The sequence below is a fragment of the Perca fluviatilis genome, chromosome 19 (assembly GCF_010015445.1).
Source record: "Perca fluviatilis chromosome 19, GENO_Pfluv_1.0, whole genome shotgun sequence".
NCBI lineage: Eukaryota > Metazoa > Chordata > Actinopteri > Perciformes > Percidae > Perca > Perca fluviatilis.
This window is the reverse complement of record NC_053130.1, coordinates 17,753,264-17,774,039: the sequence shown is the minus strand read 5'-3', so window position 1 is coordinate 17,774,039 and position 20,776 is coordinate 17,753,264. Positions and strand designations below refer to the sequence as shown.

Genomic DNA, 20,776 nt, shown 5'->3' with positions numbered 1-20,776 from the left:
CACGAGTTTACAAACACACATACTGTAGAAATATACACATCTGCGTCTCCATCTGTCTTCCTAAGTGAATAGGACGTGACTCAGCCCCTCCTGGCTTTTACCTCAAATGGGACACTGAATACACACAAACAGGCCATGTGCACACACACATACACTCTCACGGCATCTGCCGTACTGGAACTTACTTTGAGCGCCACAGCTAGCACTTTGCTTATAACCTTTCACGCAGAGATGTGACATTGATTATCTGGCAATTCAGGAAAAACTCAAGACGAACGGTTCTCCAGAGATGAAATTCTTACCTCAATTTGGGATAAACATTTCTTCTTTCATTTCTTTTACCTTTTTTTTATCCTAGGGGGAATTTTGCACATCTGTTTTCTACACTTCATCTTCGTGTTTTTGCCCCTCTGTTCTCGTACTGATTGACATGGTGCAGTCCAATGGGATCAGCAGAAAAGGGTTTTTCGAAGAGTGAATGAAATACCAGCGTCTACCCAGTGTAAAATGCCATGCCTTGAGGCTTGTGTGTTTGTGCGTAGGTGAAAGTGTTTGTCAAAGAACAAACAAAGAAAGTAGGTCACAAAGGTGCTCCTAGATGAAAAGGGAGGGGACTTTATCCGTTTTTCTCCCCTATTCTCCACTCTGCTTTCTCTTCGTCTGTGCAGTTTTCTACCTGCGCAAAGGGCAAGAGATAACAACATGCTTTTTTCTTCCCTTGCCTTTTATTGTCCTCTAATGCTATATTTGTACTGTCTGTGCTTTCAATTTACACTTTGAGTGCTTCTTCAAACTCCCAATGAGAGCGTCTGTTTGCCTGTGCTGCTCCATGTGTATATTTAGCAATGTTTCCCACAGCGCCTCGACACAGAGCAAGGGGAGAAGATGGGAGGAACAGAGAGAAAGCAAAACAGAAGGAGAGGAAGATTAACACAGCCAATTAGGAGTCTATTGTTAGGTGCATGAGCAGGATGAAGCCACCCAAACACAAAATATTCTGCGATACAGGCGTCACTGTCAGGCAGCGGATAAACAGGCACACATGCAGCTTGTGCACACACAAACAGAAGCACACTCAACAATTAGGTCGCATGCAAATCAGTCTCAACAGATGTGTGAGGTGCGACAGGTAGAGACAGTGAGGAACGAAATACAGAGGAAAACTGAAATAAACGAAGGTAGGAATCTAGAAATCAAAAATGAGGAAACTGAAAGGTTGATGACTTTCAGCCGAGACAGACGATGGAAGAAAACAGTGAGTCAGAGATGCTGTTTGTTTTAAAGTGGTTCAGTGGAGTGGCAGCTGTAATAAGCTTACAATTATTAATATGTCAGTCATCCACACACACTTGAGATTGTTTAAAACTTTCCCCACACCGTCACTAAATCCCTCGTGTAACATCTGTCACTGAGCGACAGGATTTGCGTTGCCTTTTTCTTTCAAGAAGATGCCTCATTGTGTTTCCGTCCCATCTCTGTCAACTGATTCTTTTACTTATCGGTGTGTTTTGACAGGTGAGACCACTGCAGGCTTCCACAGAGAATAATCTCAGCCTCTTTGTCCAAAGTCAAAAAAACATGTAGTTAAGGGACATGAATAGTGAACGAGACAAGAGGAGGAGCAAACAGTACACACATTACAAAGGAGGTGGAACAAAACAAGGAGAGATGCTAATGAGGAAGCAGGGGAAATGTAGGTGCGAGGGATGGATGGAGTGAGGGAGGGAGGGAGGGAGGAAAAAAACTCTTTTAGAAGGAGAGGAGACTTCTCATGGGCGCTGACTGTGTCTCCCATGATACAATCATAAATAAAGATCATAGGATAAATATAGATAAGATGGTTTTACTTTACATACAAACACACTCACACCCAAGCAAATGTGCACACACTTTCTTTCTCTTCCTTTGGCAACATGAGACAATGCTTCATGCGCTAATAAAGCACAAAGAAATTAATTTGTACCAACTGAAAAGGAAAAGGAAATTGAGTTACTGGTGGAGATGGAGGAGGGGGGTATGGACAGTTCAGTGATCACAGCGGGGACAGACACGGGGGAGGAGAGGAGGCATGGCGGTGGAGGAGGAGGAGGAGGAGAGGGGGTGGCGAGGGCCTGCCAATACAGATAAATATTTCATCCCAGAACACAGAGAGTCACTGAGACCGGTGCCCAGAGGGGAGGAGTGGGGGGGAGAGATGCAGGGAGGGAGGGAGAGAGAGAGAAAAAAAGGCTGAGAGTGAAGGCAAAGCAAAAAGACAAAAAGCAAGAGAAGAGAGTGAGAGAGAAAACACAGAGAGCAATAGAGAGATGGGACAGCTGAGCGACAAAGCTAAGCCTGGGAGGTAAAGGTGTCCTTAACTCTCACATCCACTGTCTGTGATGCTAAACAGGGCTGACACAAGACACACACACACACACACACACACACAAATTGCATCCACAGAGGCACAGCACACACTCAGATACCGTGGCGCAGACACTTTTCTATTATTGTTCTCGATTTTGCCGAGACTGAGTTTTCTCTTCTCCGACTCCGACACCTTAACTAGAGAGAATGCTGGTGTGAAAAGAAACAAAGAAAGAAAAAAAGGGAGAGATGTGCAAACAAACTCAAAGAGAGTTCAGCAGAGGCAGAGACCTTAAGAGAATTGAAGCCTGGATGAACAGACAGTGAGAAGGTGGAGGTTCAATATGAGCAGTGAAAGGAAAGAAACTGTGGGAAAAGTTGTGAAAGTGTAGAATTTAAACGGTTGCACTAAAATAGCGTGAAATATTACAACTCCTAAAGACAATTAAACATATTTGATCTTTTTTTTTTTGTTTATTTTAAGCAGTCCCTGTTCAAGTTCATGTATTTAACTATGTGGGCTGAACATCACACCATTATGTGATTTTTTACAGCAAGATCTTAATCCAAAACCATGGATATTAATATGCTGCTATAACAGCCTCCACTCCTCTGGCAAAGATATCTACAAGATTTTGGAGCCTGGCTGCATGATTAACTTACATTCAGCCACAAGAGCACTAGTGAGGTCACGGACTGATGTTGGATGATGTCATATAAGGCCTGTCCTAATTCATCCCAAAGGGGTTGGATGAGGTTGAGGTCAGATCTTTGTGCAGGCCAATCAAGTTCTTTCTCACCTAGTCTCGCATTGCCAGACCTAAGTGCACAGTACTGTGGAGTAAGGTCTGGCAACACCACACATACATTCTGGGATATGAGAAAAAACACTCTGGGTTGTTTGGATTTCTTTAAACTAATCACAATCGTCTAAGCTCCGGATGCAGCGACGGTGTATCTGCAAAATGGTTTTTGGAAGTACCTTGTTTTGCACCCCGCAAAAGAAAATGCCACACAGAAGTTAACTGTCCACACAATACAGTAACGTGAGATATTTAAATTAGCTGGATACATAATTTGCTCTTACAAGTGTTTCGCAGTGTGTACTTCGTCCACAGTAATCATGCCAATCGGTCCCAAAACATCCCAGTTAGATAGTAAATGCAGTAAACATATTCTTTGTAAATCTTTAAAATCATTCCCCGAAAGAACCAAGCAGGCCTGCCTGGTCTTCAAAACTTGCCAGTTTTAGCATGTAGCTTGTTAGCTCAAAGTTGGTTGTTGTTTCCTGAAGCGAACAGAGTTTGAGATTGGCAACACACAGAGAGCAGGTGGTGAGGAACAGGTCATTATCCTGGAAATGTACTTCTATTGATCCAGACTATTTCTCACCAAACTCAGAAAAGTCTTTCTTAAAATCTTGCTTTATGCATGGGGACAGAAAACGGCCTTTCTCCAAACTGTTAACACAAAGTTGAAAGCACAAAACAATATATTATTGTATGCTATACTGTAGCATTTTGATTTCCTGTAACTGCATGCAGATCTTTGTTCTTTGATATTCCTCTGTTTAGTTCAACACCGTTTTTGTTGGTAGTTTTATAGTGTAGTTAGTTTCATTCAAGAGTTTTCCATCAATCTCTACTGGCAATTTGGGATGATTTATAAAAATGACTGGATTGGTGTCATTTTCTTGACATGCAGCCTACAGTATGTTTGAGTTTTTCCTTGAGTTGAGTTTTTTCATACGGATGGGCAGAAAACAAACAGAAAAAGCAAGAGAGGAGGAATATTGCTAGAATTCAGTGTGTGTGTGTGTGTGTGTGTGTGTGTGTGTGTGTGTGTGTGTGTGTGTGTGTGTGTGTGTGTGTGTGTGTGTGCATTTGTGTTTGTATGCATTTGTGTCAATCAGGCAGTTGGTCTTTTTGTTTGTGTTCCCTACCTCCCGCGGGGAGCAACTCCCCCTCATCATTAGTAATGAACCAGCAGTGGTGAAAGGGCCAAGCCACAGCATCAGCCCAGAGAGACAGATGAATATTTGATCAGCCTTCTATTTGCTTTGTGTGTGTGTGTGTCTGTGTGTATCTATGGGTGTGTGTGTGTGTGTGTGTGTGTCAGAGAGAGAAACAGACAAAGCACACTAGGTCAGTGCAAATGCACAACTTTCTCATCCCCCCCCTCTTCTCTCCTTTTCTCACCTTCACCTCTCTGTCCCTCTTTTCACATGATTCCTTTCTTCACCTCCACCAATCTCTTTTCCTTTTCACTTCCCTCACCCTCTCCTCCCATGTGGTCAATTTTTGTTTCATAACACCTCTCCCCCACCACTCTCTTTCACCATCTCCCTCTACTCTCCTCCTGCAGGACTGTGCAGAGACAGAGGTGGACAGGAACAAGTGCTGTACTTTGTGTAACATGTTCTTCACCTCCGCCATTGTGGCCCAGTCACACTACCAGGGCAAAACCCACGCCAAGAGAGTCCGCCTGGTACTGGGGGAGCCGCCCAGCATACCCACAGCCATGACCAGCCCTACAAACACAGGTATCACAAACCTTTTGCCGGTCTTGCTATCTGGGTTTGATTTTAGCAACAAGATCAAACTTACACATCCAAACGTGCACTGTTGGAGACATGCATCTTACAATACTTGAGCCAAATGCTAACGTAGTGATCACAGCAGGACATAGTGCCTGTTGAGTTTTGGGAAACAAAGTTAATATAATTATATACCAACACATATATAATTCCTTCTTCAAACTTGCCGGGGCCGGGAAGCTACGATACCCATCAGCAGCATTAGCAGCACCTGTGAGTTTATCATGTGACGGCGAAAACGCGAAAGGCGGAGCAGTATGTCCCTTACCGGCTAACGTATTTCAAGATGGCGCATGAATATGGAGCGTCTACCCCAGTTCATGCGAATGCAAATGTAAAATTTCAAGCCAAAAGAAATACTTGGAATTGATGGTGGTGGTAAATATTCATGAAAAAGGACAAGTTTGTGAACGGGCAAGACACATTTTGATAATGAACAACTAAACACGTTACACACTGGACCTTTAAGTTGAAACACTGAATCTATCAAACATCTGACAACAAACTGGTGCTTTGGTGATCAACCATTTGAGCCCTAGCTGATCAATACCTCTATTGGATTCCAATCATGGTGTTTGCACACAGAGCCTGTCCTCCCTGAAGACCAAGGTAATCAACTTGGTTGAAAGACACACTCACCTCTGCTCGCACACGGCCATGGAATCCAGACAATTTTTGCAACATGTATCACTGGACTGAGAATTACTTTTAGTTTACAGCATACATTTTTATCGGAAGTGGATTTGGAAAGATTTAGTCATGCTTTAGTCAAAACGTCAAGCCTGGATATCAGAGGGAAATGTCGGTTAATGCTAACATGCCAGAGGCCGAAGAAGTTAAACTTTGACGGTGAAGCGCACAGCCTTTAATTTATGAAGGTCTTATGATTAGTAAAATCTCTCCTTAACAAATGAAGACATCCACAAATTACATTAATATTTCTGTTCACACTTGTGTTTTTTAAGATTAGCATTTCATTAAGTGTATGTGCTGATCGAATCGTCTCCAGGGGAGCTTAACATAATGTGATTCAAATTGGATTCAAAGTGAAAATTCACAGAGCTATAAACACACAATCGCTACAAAATGGAGTGTTATAATCAAGCTACTGAGTGACTTTTGCTAAACTTTGGCCTACTTTGGAAAAGTGTCACTTCTGTACAACCGTTGCCCTGGAGTTTCTGTGGTTTTTATGACAGTGGGACCTGGAGGAAAAGAAACAAGAGAACGAGAGCAAGAAGAGAGGAAGAGTGACCTGGGAGAGAAGAAGAGGATTTCAGGAGAGATTAAAGTCAAAAGTAGCCTTCATGATCGCTCTGAGATGAGCGCACCACAGAAGATGCACAGCCGAGCTGACAGGCTTGTGCGCACAGAATCGCACACATCCACACACACATCCACACACACAATCATCAGAAACACACATAAGCAAGATGACTGATGCGTGCACATTCATGCTAGACATTCACTTGCATGTAAGGATACATGGACACTAACATGCATAGAGAAACACACTCAAACATATACACAAACACAAACCACGCAAGGGCCATGTGTGTTGGAGACGCCTTTGAGAAGTGGAGAGCAGAGACTGTACCTGTGTTCCCTCCCCTTTCGCACATCCCACCACACGCTCCAAACCACCGCCTCCTCCTCCTCCTGCACACGCACACACACAGTCACACACCCTTCCTGTGCCACACTCCGTGACTTCTGCTCCAGTGTGCAGAGATTCCAGTCATGGGAAAAGAAAGGGTGGGAAAACAAAGGATGGAAAGAAAAAAAATTACACCCGAGGATCTCTCACTGTTGCTGCTCAGCCCGTGCTGTTCCACAGAGCTGTCACAGCTCAGGAGCTTCACTCATGCACGATCACACACAAATGATGCACGAGAGATTTTAGGATAGCCTTGTCTTTGGGATTAACAGCAGAAAAATGAACAGTACATTACAAGAGTTCCACGGTTGAGTTTTGGAAGTGAGATGATAGTGTGGTGAAGGCAAACACAAGCGGAGGGAATGGGAGTGAGTGGGTTGGTGAGATGAGCGGAGACACAGCCATAGATACAGTAACTATGTGAACAGAGCCCAAAGACACATCAAGGTATGAGCAACCTCTCAGCGCACAGGGCTTAAGTCAAGTCAACACAGCCGCACACACACACACACAAACACAAAAATACACAAACACACTTCACACTCGTGGTCACAGGTCAACATATCATGCATGCTCTTCATTTGTTATCAGTGAGCTGATGGTTGTTGGTTGAAAGAAGTGGTATGACTCATTTGGGCTTATAAGCATGTGTGAGTGGGCTTTTGTCCGTGATATAAAATGTTAAAACATGCTGTGTTGTGGCTGTGTAGTCATAGTCGTAATAACTCGAGAGTCACTGACACATTGTAGATGGCGAATCGGCACATTTGGACATGCCATCTGGCATTATGAGCTTTCTAACAACATTTGGCTGTGGACCTAACACTCCCTCACTGTGATCAAATAAACAGTTTGAGGAGAGATTCTTTGGTACACGTACTGTACCTTACACACACAAGCAGCCTATTCTGGAGCTTCATTCATGCACACATGCACACACACGAGCCTTCACACATTTTCTCAAGCATGGATTATAAATTCAATCCGCCACCTAAACACCCACATGAACACACAGACACACATGCAGACGCACACGTATTCACTGTGTTCGCTGCGTGAGCCACAACAGCGTCCTGTGGACAAATCCGTGCCTGTTGGCTATTATTGGGCAATCACCATGGTAACCAATGTCATGTCACGAGTAGCAGGTCACCTGGAAATCTGCCATTTCTTTCTTGTTTTTCATTCCCTCACAGGGGGAGAGGAATGAAATGGGAGGAAAGATGAGAGAAGAGGGTGTACATAAAAAAAAAAAGATGAAGCAGGAAGGTTCACACATACAGTAGATGGGAGTAGAAAGCACTTGAAGACTGTCCCCTGGAGAGCTGATGGCTTTCTCCTGATCCTCTTCTATGTTCCACAGATGTTGGCCTACAGCAATCTATTGCGCTTTGCTTTTAGTCTTAATCAGTATGATCTAAAAGTAGAGCTTTCAAATGTAACATGTCATCCGTGTCTGTGAGAAAGACAAAGTGTCCATTTGCATTTGATTTAATGTTAATATGTTCCCTCATTGTCTTCCTTCTATCCTCCCCTCACCACTCACCCCTGTCTCTTCACTTCTTCCCCCCAGATTCCTCCCCTTCCACCCCGCTGCCCACAGACCCCGTTGCGTGCCCCCCTCCTCCCCCTGACCTGGCTTGGCCCTTGGCGGTGGTCGGCGGAAACGGCGGAAGAGAAGCCGGGAAGTACTGCTGCCTGTGCGGAGCCTGGTTCAACAACCCGCTGATGGCCCAGCAGCATTACGAGGGCAAGAAACACCGCAGGAACGCAGCCAGAGCACGCCTCCTGGAGCAGCTAGCGGGCAGTCTGGATGCCACGGAGAGCACAGGTCAGCTTCTTGGCCCCGAGCCCGACACAAGTGACAAGTGAAGGGCAGGAAGGGTGTTACGACTTTGTACGAGGAAAGACGATAAGGGGGAGATCACATTCAAGATCTGTGGCGGTGAGGGTGGACTTATTCATATGCCTTTCAATGTGGTGTACATTTCACAGATATTGGTAAGCCACACCAGTTATTCACAGATAAAATTAGCACCATCAGCAAGTTAGTGTAAAGATCGGCTTATTCACATTCACCATACATTTGGACAAAAACATGGGTTCTATGTGACTGACTTCCTTTCTCCTGTGTCACTGAACCATATGTGTTTATTAAATCAGTCCAGAGCTTCTCCCTTGGATCAACCCCCTCTACAGTATATATATATATATATATATATATATATATATATATATATATATATATATATATATATATATATATATATAAGTAATGTCCCACAGATGGTTGGAATACCTGCTAATGATTACCTTTAAATTTAGATGCAGAAATGAAACTGATATATAAACCTTCCTAAATTAAAGAGACACTCCACCACTTTGATATGTCAAAGTCTGTCTGTGAAGTCAGCCTGTGAGAACAGTTGTATAATGTAATTTGTAATGGCTCTGAAAGAGCTCTAGTGACATTACCTAGATATCTCTGCTTGGGTTTGGAGGCTACAGATTCTTATTAGAAGGCCTTCATTACAAACTGGGGCGTGTAGTTTAAAAAAACATGAGTGATCAACAGATGTGGGTCCAACAACAATAAGACACTAGTGTTAATTTCGTCAGACGAGACGAGACTAAATATGTTCGTCAACGACCTTTTTTTCCATGACTAAGACGAGACGATGACGAGACTGCGCCAATGTCCATAAACGCTGACTAAGACTAAATTAACATGCATTATTGTTGACGAAAAAAGACGAGACTAAAATGTTTTGCATAAAATAAAAACTAAGATAAAATCTCTCTTCATTTTCGTCTACAATCGTCTACTTTTTCATCATGAGATAGAATATTCAGCTGTTACTGAGACCCGGTACTCGGCACCGACCGGTACCTACACGACCGTTATCTACCGGACCGAATAGCCTGCGCTTCTCTCTGATGCTCCTAAACGGACGTTAGAGTCAACCGAAACATCGCTGCACGGGGCGCTAGTTAACACTACACTTGGCAGCAGGTAACGTTAGCCTACCGTTAGCTAGCAGTTGGATTTAACACAGTTAAAATGCTGACAGCTAAACGGTGTAAAGGTTTGTCTCTATTTCCAACACGAGACGTACGACAGTCTGCAGCTGCCGTTGTCTGAAAAACAACACATGTTGCGTTCACTTGAAATACGCCTCGCCAGTTTCGTGCTGCATTTATTTTATTGTAAAATGTAAAATATCCTTTCCCAATGCAGTGGGTTTTTTTGTCGTTTACTGGTGAAATAAGGAAGAGGCTCAATATTTATATAACTTTATAGCATTTATTTATTTTTATAACTATTTGACTGAAATGGTTATCTGAAATAATTTATTTAAAAAAAGACTAAAATGTTTTGACTAAAACTTGACTAAAATGGCGAGACTTTTAGTCGACTAAAACTTGACTAAGATACCTTGAGTTCTCTTTTGACTAAAACTAGACTAAAATGACGAGACTTTTAGTCGACTAAAACTTGACTAACAAAAATATTTGGCACAAGACTAAGACTAAGACTAAATTAAAAATAGGTGACAAAATTAACACTATAAGACACTATGGAGTTCAGGAGTTTCATTACTGCAATTTTTATATCCTGATTGCAATATCAACTTGCGCAATAAACATTGCGAAAGACTCAACAATGTTATTGAATATTGCATATTATCCTTATATGGTGCAGTCCTAGTGACTACAGCAGTCATTTTCCCCTGGAATTAATGGCGATTGAAACCTTTCCCACTAAAGTAATAGTAATAATAGCCAGATGTTAGTGAGTTTGCAGTGGGAAGGGGCTTTAGTGTAGGAACCAGAATTTTTGGTACTTGACCCTTACTAGGGACACAAGGGACTAGTGCTGAATTAACTCTGAGCATTGTTTTTTAATCAGTCCCCAACTTTATGGAAATATAATACTAAATCATTAGAGTACTCTCTGAAAGTTTTTACTGGGTAAATAATCTTAAGGGTTGAACCCTAAGCCAATAAAATGAAAGAGTTAGCTCATCCATCATCCCAAGAAAATATCTTCTCTCCCTAATTAGCTGAGTATCTTAGTCCAACTGAAATCCTGACATATCATAGTCCTCATCTGTTTGCCACAGTCTAACGTTTCCATGTCAGTTATCTGGGGTCACAGTCCACTCATATTACAGTGCAGCATAGCTTTTCACACGTGTTAGTGCTAGCATTGCAATGTGTTAAACTGTCAAAAGAAAGTAATGGGACTTCTGTTGGCAAGCTGCATATAGCAGAGAAAATACACTACACCGTGCAGAACAAATTAATTATCAAATGACACACTAATATTCCTGCTGAGTGCTGAAACATGAGTCTCACACAGCGTGACACAATCAGGAACTTAAACGTAAGCGATTAAACTGAAATTATTTCTTAATGTAGCCTATATTTAATAGCCTATTTGGTAAAACTGAGATCAAATTATATTTATAGCAAGTCCTGGATTTTAATTACTACTATTCTATTCTTCCTCCCCTACACAAACTCTTCCACACACCAATATAGCAGAAGGAGGACACTGATTCACATGCTCATACATGCATTTATGCCAGAAGGGTATTCTAATGAAATTATTAATAGTATTTGGCACAGAGAGTGCTTTTCCTTTTCTGGTTCCTATGAATGATATCGTCTTTCATCATCCTACTACAGCACGCAGCCCAACATGCAACTTGAGTGCCACACAACACCTCTACTGCACACACAATTCAAGTTTGACGCGCAGCACGCCTATACAGCTACACATATGCAAATTCTCTGTGAGCCAAAGCTGCGCAGTTCGCTTTGTGCTCCAGGTGCCATGACACAAACCATCATCTCAAGAAGCCAATCATATTAAAAGCATGAGTCATGTTGCCGCCTACACTGGCTCAGAGGCTTTAAGTGGTGTCATGTTGGATATCGTCCTCTATCCACACACTGTGACCCACATCCTACAACCTCAGTTTTTTTGGGAGGTTTCGACTCCAAATCTCAGCCTGTAACTACAGAATAAATAAATATTTAAAATTCCTTTTGTTTAATCAATGATATTTGCACTCAGTGACAAGTGATGCTCTACTGCAAAATCTATTACCAGTCTTCTTTTCAAGGGCAATGAACTGGTCTAAGATTTCTAAGTGAGCTCGCTGCTTACTCGATCTATAATATGTGCCATCAATCAAGTGTTTGTTCCAGTGCCTTTAGTCTGAAACACTTTGTTCATCGCAGTACGGCTCCATTGTCAGTAGTCGTTTGGTCTTCTTCAGTTAGACACATTTCCATTGGTGCAAGATTCTCACATCTGATTGGCTTTTATCACCACTTCATGTGTGAAGTCACAGGTGTGCCGGGTGTAATCTCAGAGGGAGGGTCCAACGCAAGGTGGCAGGAATTCTGTCTCGGACAAGTGCAGATTTGTCTCTGCTGCTGTACTCTGTCTTGTGTCCGTTGTTACTGCGGTAGTGGTTGTGTGTGTGTGTCTGTGTGTGTGTGTGTGTGTGTGTGTGTGTGTGTGTGTGTGTGTGTGTGTGTGTGTGTGTGTGTGTGTGTGTGTATACACACCACTAGGGGCTCCGATCTCTCGTCATGTCTCATCTGTCATCCTTATTAGCTCCCCGCGAGGCACAGGTAAATTACTTACACACCAATATTTCCTCTGTCTCTAAACTATGGCTACAGAGTCTGCCCTGCTGTATTTTCTGGTTGTGTCCTATTGATGATACTGACCTTTACTTGTACTTGCATATTCTCTCTTTGTCTCTCCCCCCTATTTCTTGCCCCAGCTTTCACACTCTCACGACCGAAACATATCACAAAATCCCCATGACATATATATCGACATCGTTTCTTACTCTTGGATTTTTCTGGTGTAATTGCGCAGACAGGGCACAGGGGAGATTGCCGTTATTTTTCCACGGCTAGCTGCCAGACAAAAACCCTTGGAGATGGATTACGGAGGTGAACGAGGGAGTTGCAGTGGGGGTGGCTACTGACGAGGGATGGAGCCCGGCTGACTCGGCTGTGTTTTTACATAAATCACAATGGGTAGAAACCCCTCAAGACAGAGCCAGTGCATTGTCTACTCTCTCTGGAGACTCAGTAGATAATTAGAAGCAGTGAGATAAGCGTCTAGGACTGGAGTGTGTGTGTGTGTGTGTGTGTGTGTGTGTGTGTGTGTGTGTGTGTGTGTGTGTGTGTGTGTGTGTGTGTGTGTGTGTGTGTGTGTGTGTGTGTGTGTGGTGTGCGCCCGAGAGAGGGTGAAGTACCAAAGAAAATTGTGTAATTGATGACTGTGCCGGAGTTGGAAGAGCTGACCTCCTCTCCCACGATATAGCACTCACTTTGACACAGTCGCACAAGCAAATCAAGCTTATACATGCACACAAACAAGATATACTGTAGGCAAAAAGCCGCACTAAACAATATCTTAATTTTAACAATGGTTCAAATTACTATTTGTGAGAGGGGTGACTCATAGTGAAGAACCTACAGAGAATTATCAAACAGAAGAAACACAACTCCAAATGAAAGCTAATATTGCATCATATCAGCTTCATGTGTAAATAAGCAACTGTTCATGCAACTTTCCATATATCTATATTGCCCCCAAGTGGCAAAAAAACAAAGCTTAAATAAGCCGTTTGGGGTTAAAGGGTTAAAACATGTTTATGTTATGTTATTCAAACTAAGGTATTGAAAACTCAGGTATCATATTGGCACTAACATCAAACATGTTCAAACAATACCCAGCCTGAATATCTATATTCCTATAAACTACTTTGAATAATGATTAATTGGTTAAGATGAGACAGAGGACAAACAACACAGACTAGTGAGCTGTAGTATCAACTTGAAAAATGCAAAACAACCTGGTCATTTTATTTAAAAGAAATAGTTCAGAAATAGTTTGTTTCATGTGTATAATACATTTTTGTCTAAAACCGATGGCCTTTCCAATTACTGTCACGTTCGCTGCAAAACTCATTAGTCTCTCTATAGGTCGTTCAAAGATTGTTACTTGATAAAATTCCACTTGGATTCAATCCCACTCTCACCCCATCCTCAACCCCTCTCTGCTATGGTATTTGTGATATAGTCCTGTGAGATGTACTGTCAAGCCTTTGCAGCAGACTGTTGGTTTTGATTGCATCTCAATGGGCTTCTTTTTGGATCCAGCTCCTTTTTAATCTTGCAAAGCGAATGGTAAACTAATGGTGTACCACAGCACAAAGGCTCTGAAGAGCTCAGAAAACTAGTTTGTCTGCCTCCACTGTGAATAAAACTACAGATGAATACCATACAGTGAGAATCTTAGTTGCCGTCTGGCCCATAGGAAGGAAGCGGAAAATAGAGGAAACTTGACCTTGAAAATATCCATATGTTACTTGATGTTAAGTGGTGGTTGTGAGTTTGCTTAAAGTGCCCATATTATGCTCATTTTCAGGTTCATAATTGTATTTAGAGGTTGTACCAAAATAGGTTTACATGGTTTAATTTTCAAAAAACACCATATTTTTGTTGTACTACACATTGCTGCGGATCCTCTTTTCACCCTGTGTGTTGATCTCTCTGTTTTAGCTACAGAGTGAGACGTCTCACTTCTATTCCATCTTTGTTGGGAGTCGCACATGCGCAGTAGCTAAGTAAGGACAACTACCCTGTCAGAAGCAGAGTATGAGGGCGTGCCACACTAGCAGCTAAGGAAGCATTAGCATTAGCATTAGCATTAGCAAGCATTTGCCAACTGTAGCAGGGACATTGCCTTCAAAAATGAATTTAACCCATGCCGCTCTTCTGTCCTCTGCGGCTGGGACATGATGGAGTGTTTTGTGCTCGTCTTTACAGCCAACAACAGAACACTTTCCGTGGTGCTTTGGCATGGTGTCTCCTAAACCGTTGCTTGTACCTGGTAGGTGGAGACATAGACATTGTATGTATGCTCTGATGGGAGGGGGTGGTGGGTGGGAATATTCAAATGTTTCGGCCAATGACGTAGAAAGCCGGGCCGATTTTGACCAGCTTACAAGGAAGAGTGAAGGCAGCATACATTAAGAAACCCGTATCTCACTCAAAACAGCATGGATGTTTTTTTTTTCAAGTTTGTATGCGTGTGGAAGCATCAGAGACACAAAATAACACCCCAAATCCCAGAAAAAGAGATTTTTTTCATAATATGGGCACTTTAAGGCTCATTTACTCCCTATGCAACCTAAAACCATTCAAGTATTAACCCAACAATGTTCACGTGACACTAGATTTTAGCCTTCGGCTAACTAAGGATAGACCGATTATTGGCCCTGATTATCTGTATCTGCATTTTATTTTGCAAGTTAATTCATTAAAAAGTGCACTAGTTTGGCTCCGCTACAGCTCAATGTCTGTTCCTCTGCTTTGGTTTCACTCACCACTGAGTCTGACTTAATGACCCGCCCACAAAACTATCTGATTGTCTTTTGCTGGGCATTATGTTGAAAGTTTCGAATTTATTAAATAATTGCTTAAAGCATTTAAACAAAGTTTTGTTTTTGAGTTTGTAACATTCCAAAATCTTAATATTTTTTTTAAAGATTATTTTTTGGGCTTTTTCCGCCCTTATTCGATAGGACAGCTAGTTGAGAAAGGGCAGAGAGAGGGGGAAGACATGCAGGAAATTGTCACAGGTCGAACTCGAACCCTGGACCTCTGCGTCGAGGCATAAACCTCTCAGTACATGTGCGCCTGCTCTACCACTGAGCTAACCCGGCCACCAAAATCTTAATTTTGACTTAAAGATTTTCATTCTCACTGTAAATGCATATCGGCTCCAAATATCGGTTATCAGTTTCATCAACTACTAGTAATCGGTATCGGCCTTGAAAAAACAGTATCAGCCGATCCCTTGCGCCGACCACTACCTGTAAACCCTCTGAGACTCACACATTTAAAAAAAGGCTGCAGTTAGAGCTTGACAGTGTGTCCTTATGGAACGAGCCATGAACATCACGCTCCAAATGGGTCATTAATGTTGCCTGATAGGAGAGGCTAAGTTACATATATCTCGGAAACTGCGGGAATACAGTTACATTTCTTTGCTTGAAGCAATCAATTTTCAACATTTTCTCAATTTTCTGTGCACATTATGTAGCTCATTACTTTTTTGACAAGCATTTGGGTGTCTCCATACCAGAGGTTTCAGCAATGCCTCTGTGCATTAAATGGCAATCACAAACAGCCCCACACCCACTGCCTTAGTTCATCTTACCCCCTCTTTTCTCTCTCCCTGGCATATCTTCTTGTGTAATTAACAAGGCTTAGAACACCCTCACAAAAATACTGCTCATGCACACAAAAAAAACACCATTCACAACCCTGCCTGTGCTGCATGCTGTCAGCTGCATTGCACACACACTTTCCCTGCATGTAATTAACATGGATTAGGGCACAGTGTTTTCTTATGCCAGAAATGCTTTAGTAACCAAAAGCACAGTGTCTGTGCATGTGACTGTGTGCGTGTGTGTGTGTGTGTGCGTGTGTGTGTAAGACTGGCACAAACGCACATTTCCCATTTTCTGGCACAGACACAAACTGCAGCATATTGTACATCAGTGCTTCTCGGCCAGGCAATAGGGAGGTGACATCAATCAGGCTAAAAGCATGGAAGCTGCTTTTGTGTGTGCGCACACACACACACACACACACGACACACTTAATCGTGTATACAACAAAATACCTCTTTGTGTAATCCTTGCGGCGTTATAGAATTGCGTGGAGGAAAAAGGGAAGGAGAATGAGAAAAGGAATTATTCCTTTCTTTTTCTAAATTATCTCTTCTCCAATTATTGGTCTTTTCATTAAGAGAGAACAGAAGTAATGACATTTTGGCAGAAGAGGATGTACTGTCTCTCTTTCACGCACACAGACTTAGTTATTCATAATAGATGCAAAATATCAACATTTAAGCCAAGACACTGCTTACTCCAGGCAACTAATTCAGTCGTGGCTTTCTTGTAAATGACAGTATGTCCTTAATCACCCCTGAAACAGACTACAGGGAGTAGATATGCCACATTATGCAGCTATAGCCCAGTCTAAATGACCTCCCACCACTCCTAACTATATCACAACTTCGTCTCCAAACATACATCACCAATTACCACCACAGAAGGTCAAAAAGGTGATGGAATACAGACAACTCATAAATCTCAAGGACAGCAATGACAGCAGAGAAAAGGGCACTTACACAAAAACAAGCACACCCAAATTCAGTCACCAAACAAATAAAATAGAAGCTCAAGCAATGAGGGGAGGGAGCATGGACTGGGGGGAAAGGGCTTAAAGCAATTCGTTTTTGACTGTTTTCTCATACAGCCCTGAAATGTCAAGGTTGTTCATCTCTGATCTGAGTGAAGTGTGCAAAATGTGAGAAAACAAAAATAGCACTTCTCTATGACAAAAAAAAAACACAGGCAATTATGTCATGTTGCTGATTGGCCTATTCCTCGTCGACAGAGCATTTCCACTGCTTCCTCTGCCCTTGTGAAAGTAAGAAGATGCGCACTACCATGCTGTAGTTGCCACATGTGTAAGAGGATGTTTTTTGGGGGGTGGACACACGTGTCATATTTACTCCTGCGGTCATTAAAACCCATCATGCATTTGACATCACTGCTGCAGTCTGATAATTAATTATCCTTACTACGTCTCCATCTCCTCTCCTTTGTCTTTTAATACACATCTTAGTTTTCGCCTGAAAATGTCCTCTTTTTACTCGTTCTGTCTACCTAACCCTCCGCCTGCCCCTCCTCATCTCTGTTCACCCCACCCTGTCAGTATCGCCATCCTCATCAATCTATTTTTGGGTGTTCATCTCGACCACCTGCAAACCCTCTAATTAGTTCACATCTGTGTCTTAGCCGCACCATCTCAAGCATGCATTCACCAATACAATACAAATGTGCATGCGTGCACAGCCGTACACGGTACTACACACATGTACAGAACCTACTGCACTGTTCTTTTCTTACCCCTAGTGTCCTAATTCTTCTCACCCTGTTGAAGTTCAAGTTTCAAAAGGCACCTTCACAACTATACACACACACAGGCACTAAAAAGAAGATGATCAAAGGATCTAAAAATGTAACTGGCTTTCTGCTAATGAATAGTGTAATCAAGTCTTTTTCCAGATGCACTCTACTTGGGAAAATTACCCCACAATGTGAAGTGTAAAAATAAGACTTGTCAGTAGGGTTGGTTAACGAAACCCGTTGCTAATATGGCACCGGTGCCAAAACGACCGGTATCTACTGGACCGAATAGCAACGCAGATTTCAGTGCCTCATTGCGCTACCACTTAAATGCCTGCGCTTCTCTCTGATGCTCCGAAATGGATGTTTGTGGCAACAGAAGCGTCGCTGCACCGGACGCTAGTTAACACTAGACTTGACAGCAGGTAATGTTAACGTTAGCCTACTGTTAGCTAGTGACTAGCAGGGCTAAAGAGGTTTAAAAAGCTGACAGCTAAACGGTGTAAAGTGTGACTGTATTTCACTGTAGAGGATTCCAACACCGTGACGTTTAACAGCAACACATAATCACTCTCATCGTGTCAAAAACAGACGCTTGGTTAGGTGCTTTTGGCTTGTTGTTGGCATTAAATGTCTCCTTTAGCGTCATATGTAAATGTGCTTTAACGCTCGGTAGGGACTATTGTCACTTTTGACGCAGTTAGGTTTAGGAAAAGATTGTTGGTGGGCTTATAAAAGGTACATTTACGTGACACAAGAACGGGAAAGTTGGGTTTAGGAAAAGAAAACGCGACAGTTGGGTTTAGGACAAGATCATGGGTGGGGTTATAAAACACGAACCCCAGTCTCACACCACCTCAACCAACCTCCTTACGCGGAATTTTCAGCCTCTTATTTTTATTTTTTTAAGTATCGGTTCAGGCACTGGCATTGTTTTAGCACCGGTATCGGAGGAAAAATAAACAATACACAACCCTACTTGTCAGTTAACATTTTTATTATTGCTCATGTTGGCCTCACAGCTACTGCTGCAGATGAGCCAGATGATGACACTGACCGTTTTTAAAGATTTCAATGAGCCATACTTATTAAAAGTGCCCTCACAGTAAGAGCTGTACCTGTGTGGTTGTGTTTGTGTCTCTCCAGGGCTGCGCAGTAGTTACTCTTGCAGTGTCTGCAGTGTGGTCCTCAACTCTATCGAGCAGTACCATGCACACCTCCAGGGCTCCAAGCACCAGAACAAGTGAGTACAACAACTTAGGACCTGATTGACTATCCATTCATTCATCCATCTAAAATGCTAAGAAGGAGAGACTTTCCAAAACGGACAATCAGACAATCACGCCCACTTCATATGGCGATTGTCCAGGTGTGTGGAGGTCTGAGAGTAGGCAGGGTTGAACTTTTCTCTCAAGGTCTTTCATTTTTAACACAACTACTTTAAGCACTTTTCATGTGTACAAATTAGTGCAACACCATAAATACCTTTTAGGAAAGACCAAAAGTTTGCACCCCATCCCCATTTGTACATTGTCGGCCCTATGTTGCACCCGGGGCAACGCAAAGCCAGACGCAAGTGTCTTTGCTAGTTTAAGACCGACGCAGTTGTCAATTTCCCGTCCAGCACCCACGTCGTTTAAATGGCAAATGCACCTGCACCCATCTTTACATTCTTGCCATATTGCTATCTTGAGGCAGCAGAAAGTGGTTGCGCCATTGACCAACAAAAACCTGAGGCCTGTACTACGAATCAAGATTAACATGCCCTGGATTTATTTCAGTTACCTGGCTTCACCTAACCTAACATCCGCGGTCCCGCATAAGCTGTGTCACGACGGTGGTTAACTAGTTCAATCAACCCAGGGTTTCCCAATCCAGCGACGCAGACGTTCAAATAAAAGAGGTGGTGTTTGGACAGCATGACCAATCACAAACATCTAACATAAGAAGAGCAAATTGTAATTCTACATAAATATGAAGAACACAGACATGGTTTTATAGGCAAAACGTAATACAGTCGCTGCCTCCTAAAACAGGAAGGAAAGCTGGCAAAAAAAGCTGACGCTATAAATCCGTAAATCACAACGCTTATCAATATCACTTCCCCATCTGTAAGGCACAAGATCTGATCATACAGTAATTACACTTGTGCTTTCCATAAACTGTCGTTGCTTTAGCCTATTATTTCAGTTGCAACCCTGGCAGTGGTAAGCAATCGTGAGAACAAATAAAAAATATAAAAATATAATTCAAACCGATGTGCACATTGGCTCAAGAACCTAAAAAAAAAACGTATACGCAATTCCCTCCGCTGAAAATCTTTCATAACAATACCCATCAGGGAATGTTAACGGGGTTGTCGGTCTGTAAATGTTTTAACTTTTATGAGCGCACCTTTCTCTCTCCACGCACCGAGCTCCACCGGATCTTTTAAGAACGGTGACGCCGTTATCAATGGAGTATTGATTGGTCAGTAGGCGGTGCTTTTACATCGGTTGATCCTGGCGCACGGACCCCTTTTCCAACGTTAAACTAGCAAAAGTGGATTTGTACATGCCCTAAACACACCTGCGGCAGGTGCTTCACGCCGTGCACACAAAATAGGGCCCTGTAAGTCATTGCATTGAGACTATAAAGACACACAAAAGAAACAAGCACTCAGTGAGAGATAAGAGAGGCAGTGTGATGCAGTCAGGACGACAGGCTTTTCGCTTGCATTTGAAAACACTTTTGAACTGAAGCACAATCCTTTTCTTGCCCTGCCCTATAGATGGGATGCATATGTCACACTAAGGTCACTGTCTGCCAGTGTGACAACAATGAGATGTTCATTTTCCTTACCAATTTTAGAAAATGTGATCATAGCCAATGTGAGGGAAATTATATTCACCAGCAGGAAGAGTGTGTGATATGGAACGGTTACATTTCATGCATTTACCATGAGATAGCTGTGAGCATGGTTATAGGCGTTTTTTGTGGCATGTGTACATGTATGCATCTCTTTGTATTTAAGCAATGTAATGGAAATTAAGTGAGTTATGAATGAAGTGTTTGTTAGTTAAAAGGTTGCTTGAGGATATAAGTTTGTTGTTGCGGCTGTTTCTCATTTCACTTCAGCTGAAATTTCTGTATTTATCCGCCCTAGAGCATAAC

The 20,776-nt window shown here is 42.4% G+C and overlaps 1 protein-coding gene across 5 annotated transcripts in view; it reads left to right on the top strand.

Moving 5' to 3' along the window:
- zgc:171482 (zinc finger protein) overlaps positions 1-20,776 on the top strand; it is a 72,276-nt gene that overhangs the window by 34,182 nt on the left and 17,318 nt on the right. For 4 of the 5 annotated variants that reach the window (XM_039784362.1, XM_039784360.1, XM_039784359.1 and 1 more), the window contains 3 exons: positions 4,711-4,888; positions 8,173-8,430; positions 18,770-18,866. In XM_039784362.1, the coding sequence (XP_039640296.1) occupies positions 4,711-4,888; positions 8,173-8,430; positions 18,770-18,866 (533 nt within the window). Of the gene's footprint in view, positions 1-4,710; positions 4,889-8,172; positions 8,545-18,769; positions 18,867-20,776 lie in introns of those variants that run through there. The other variant, XR_005637160.1, reaches the window with a different exon arrangement.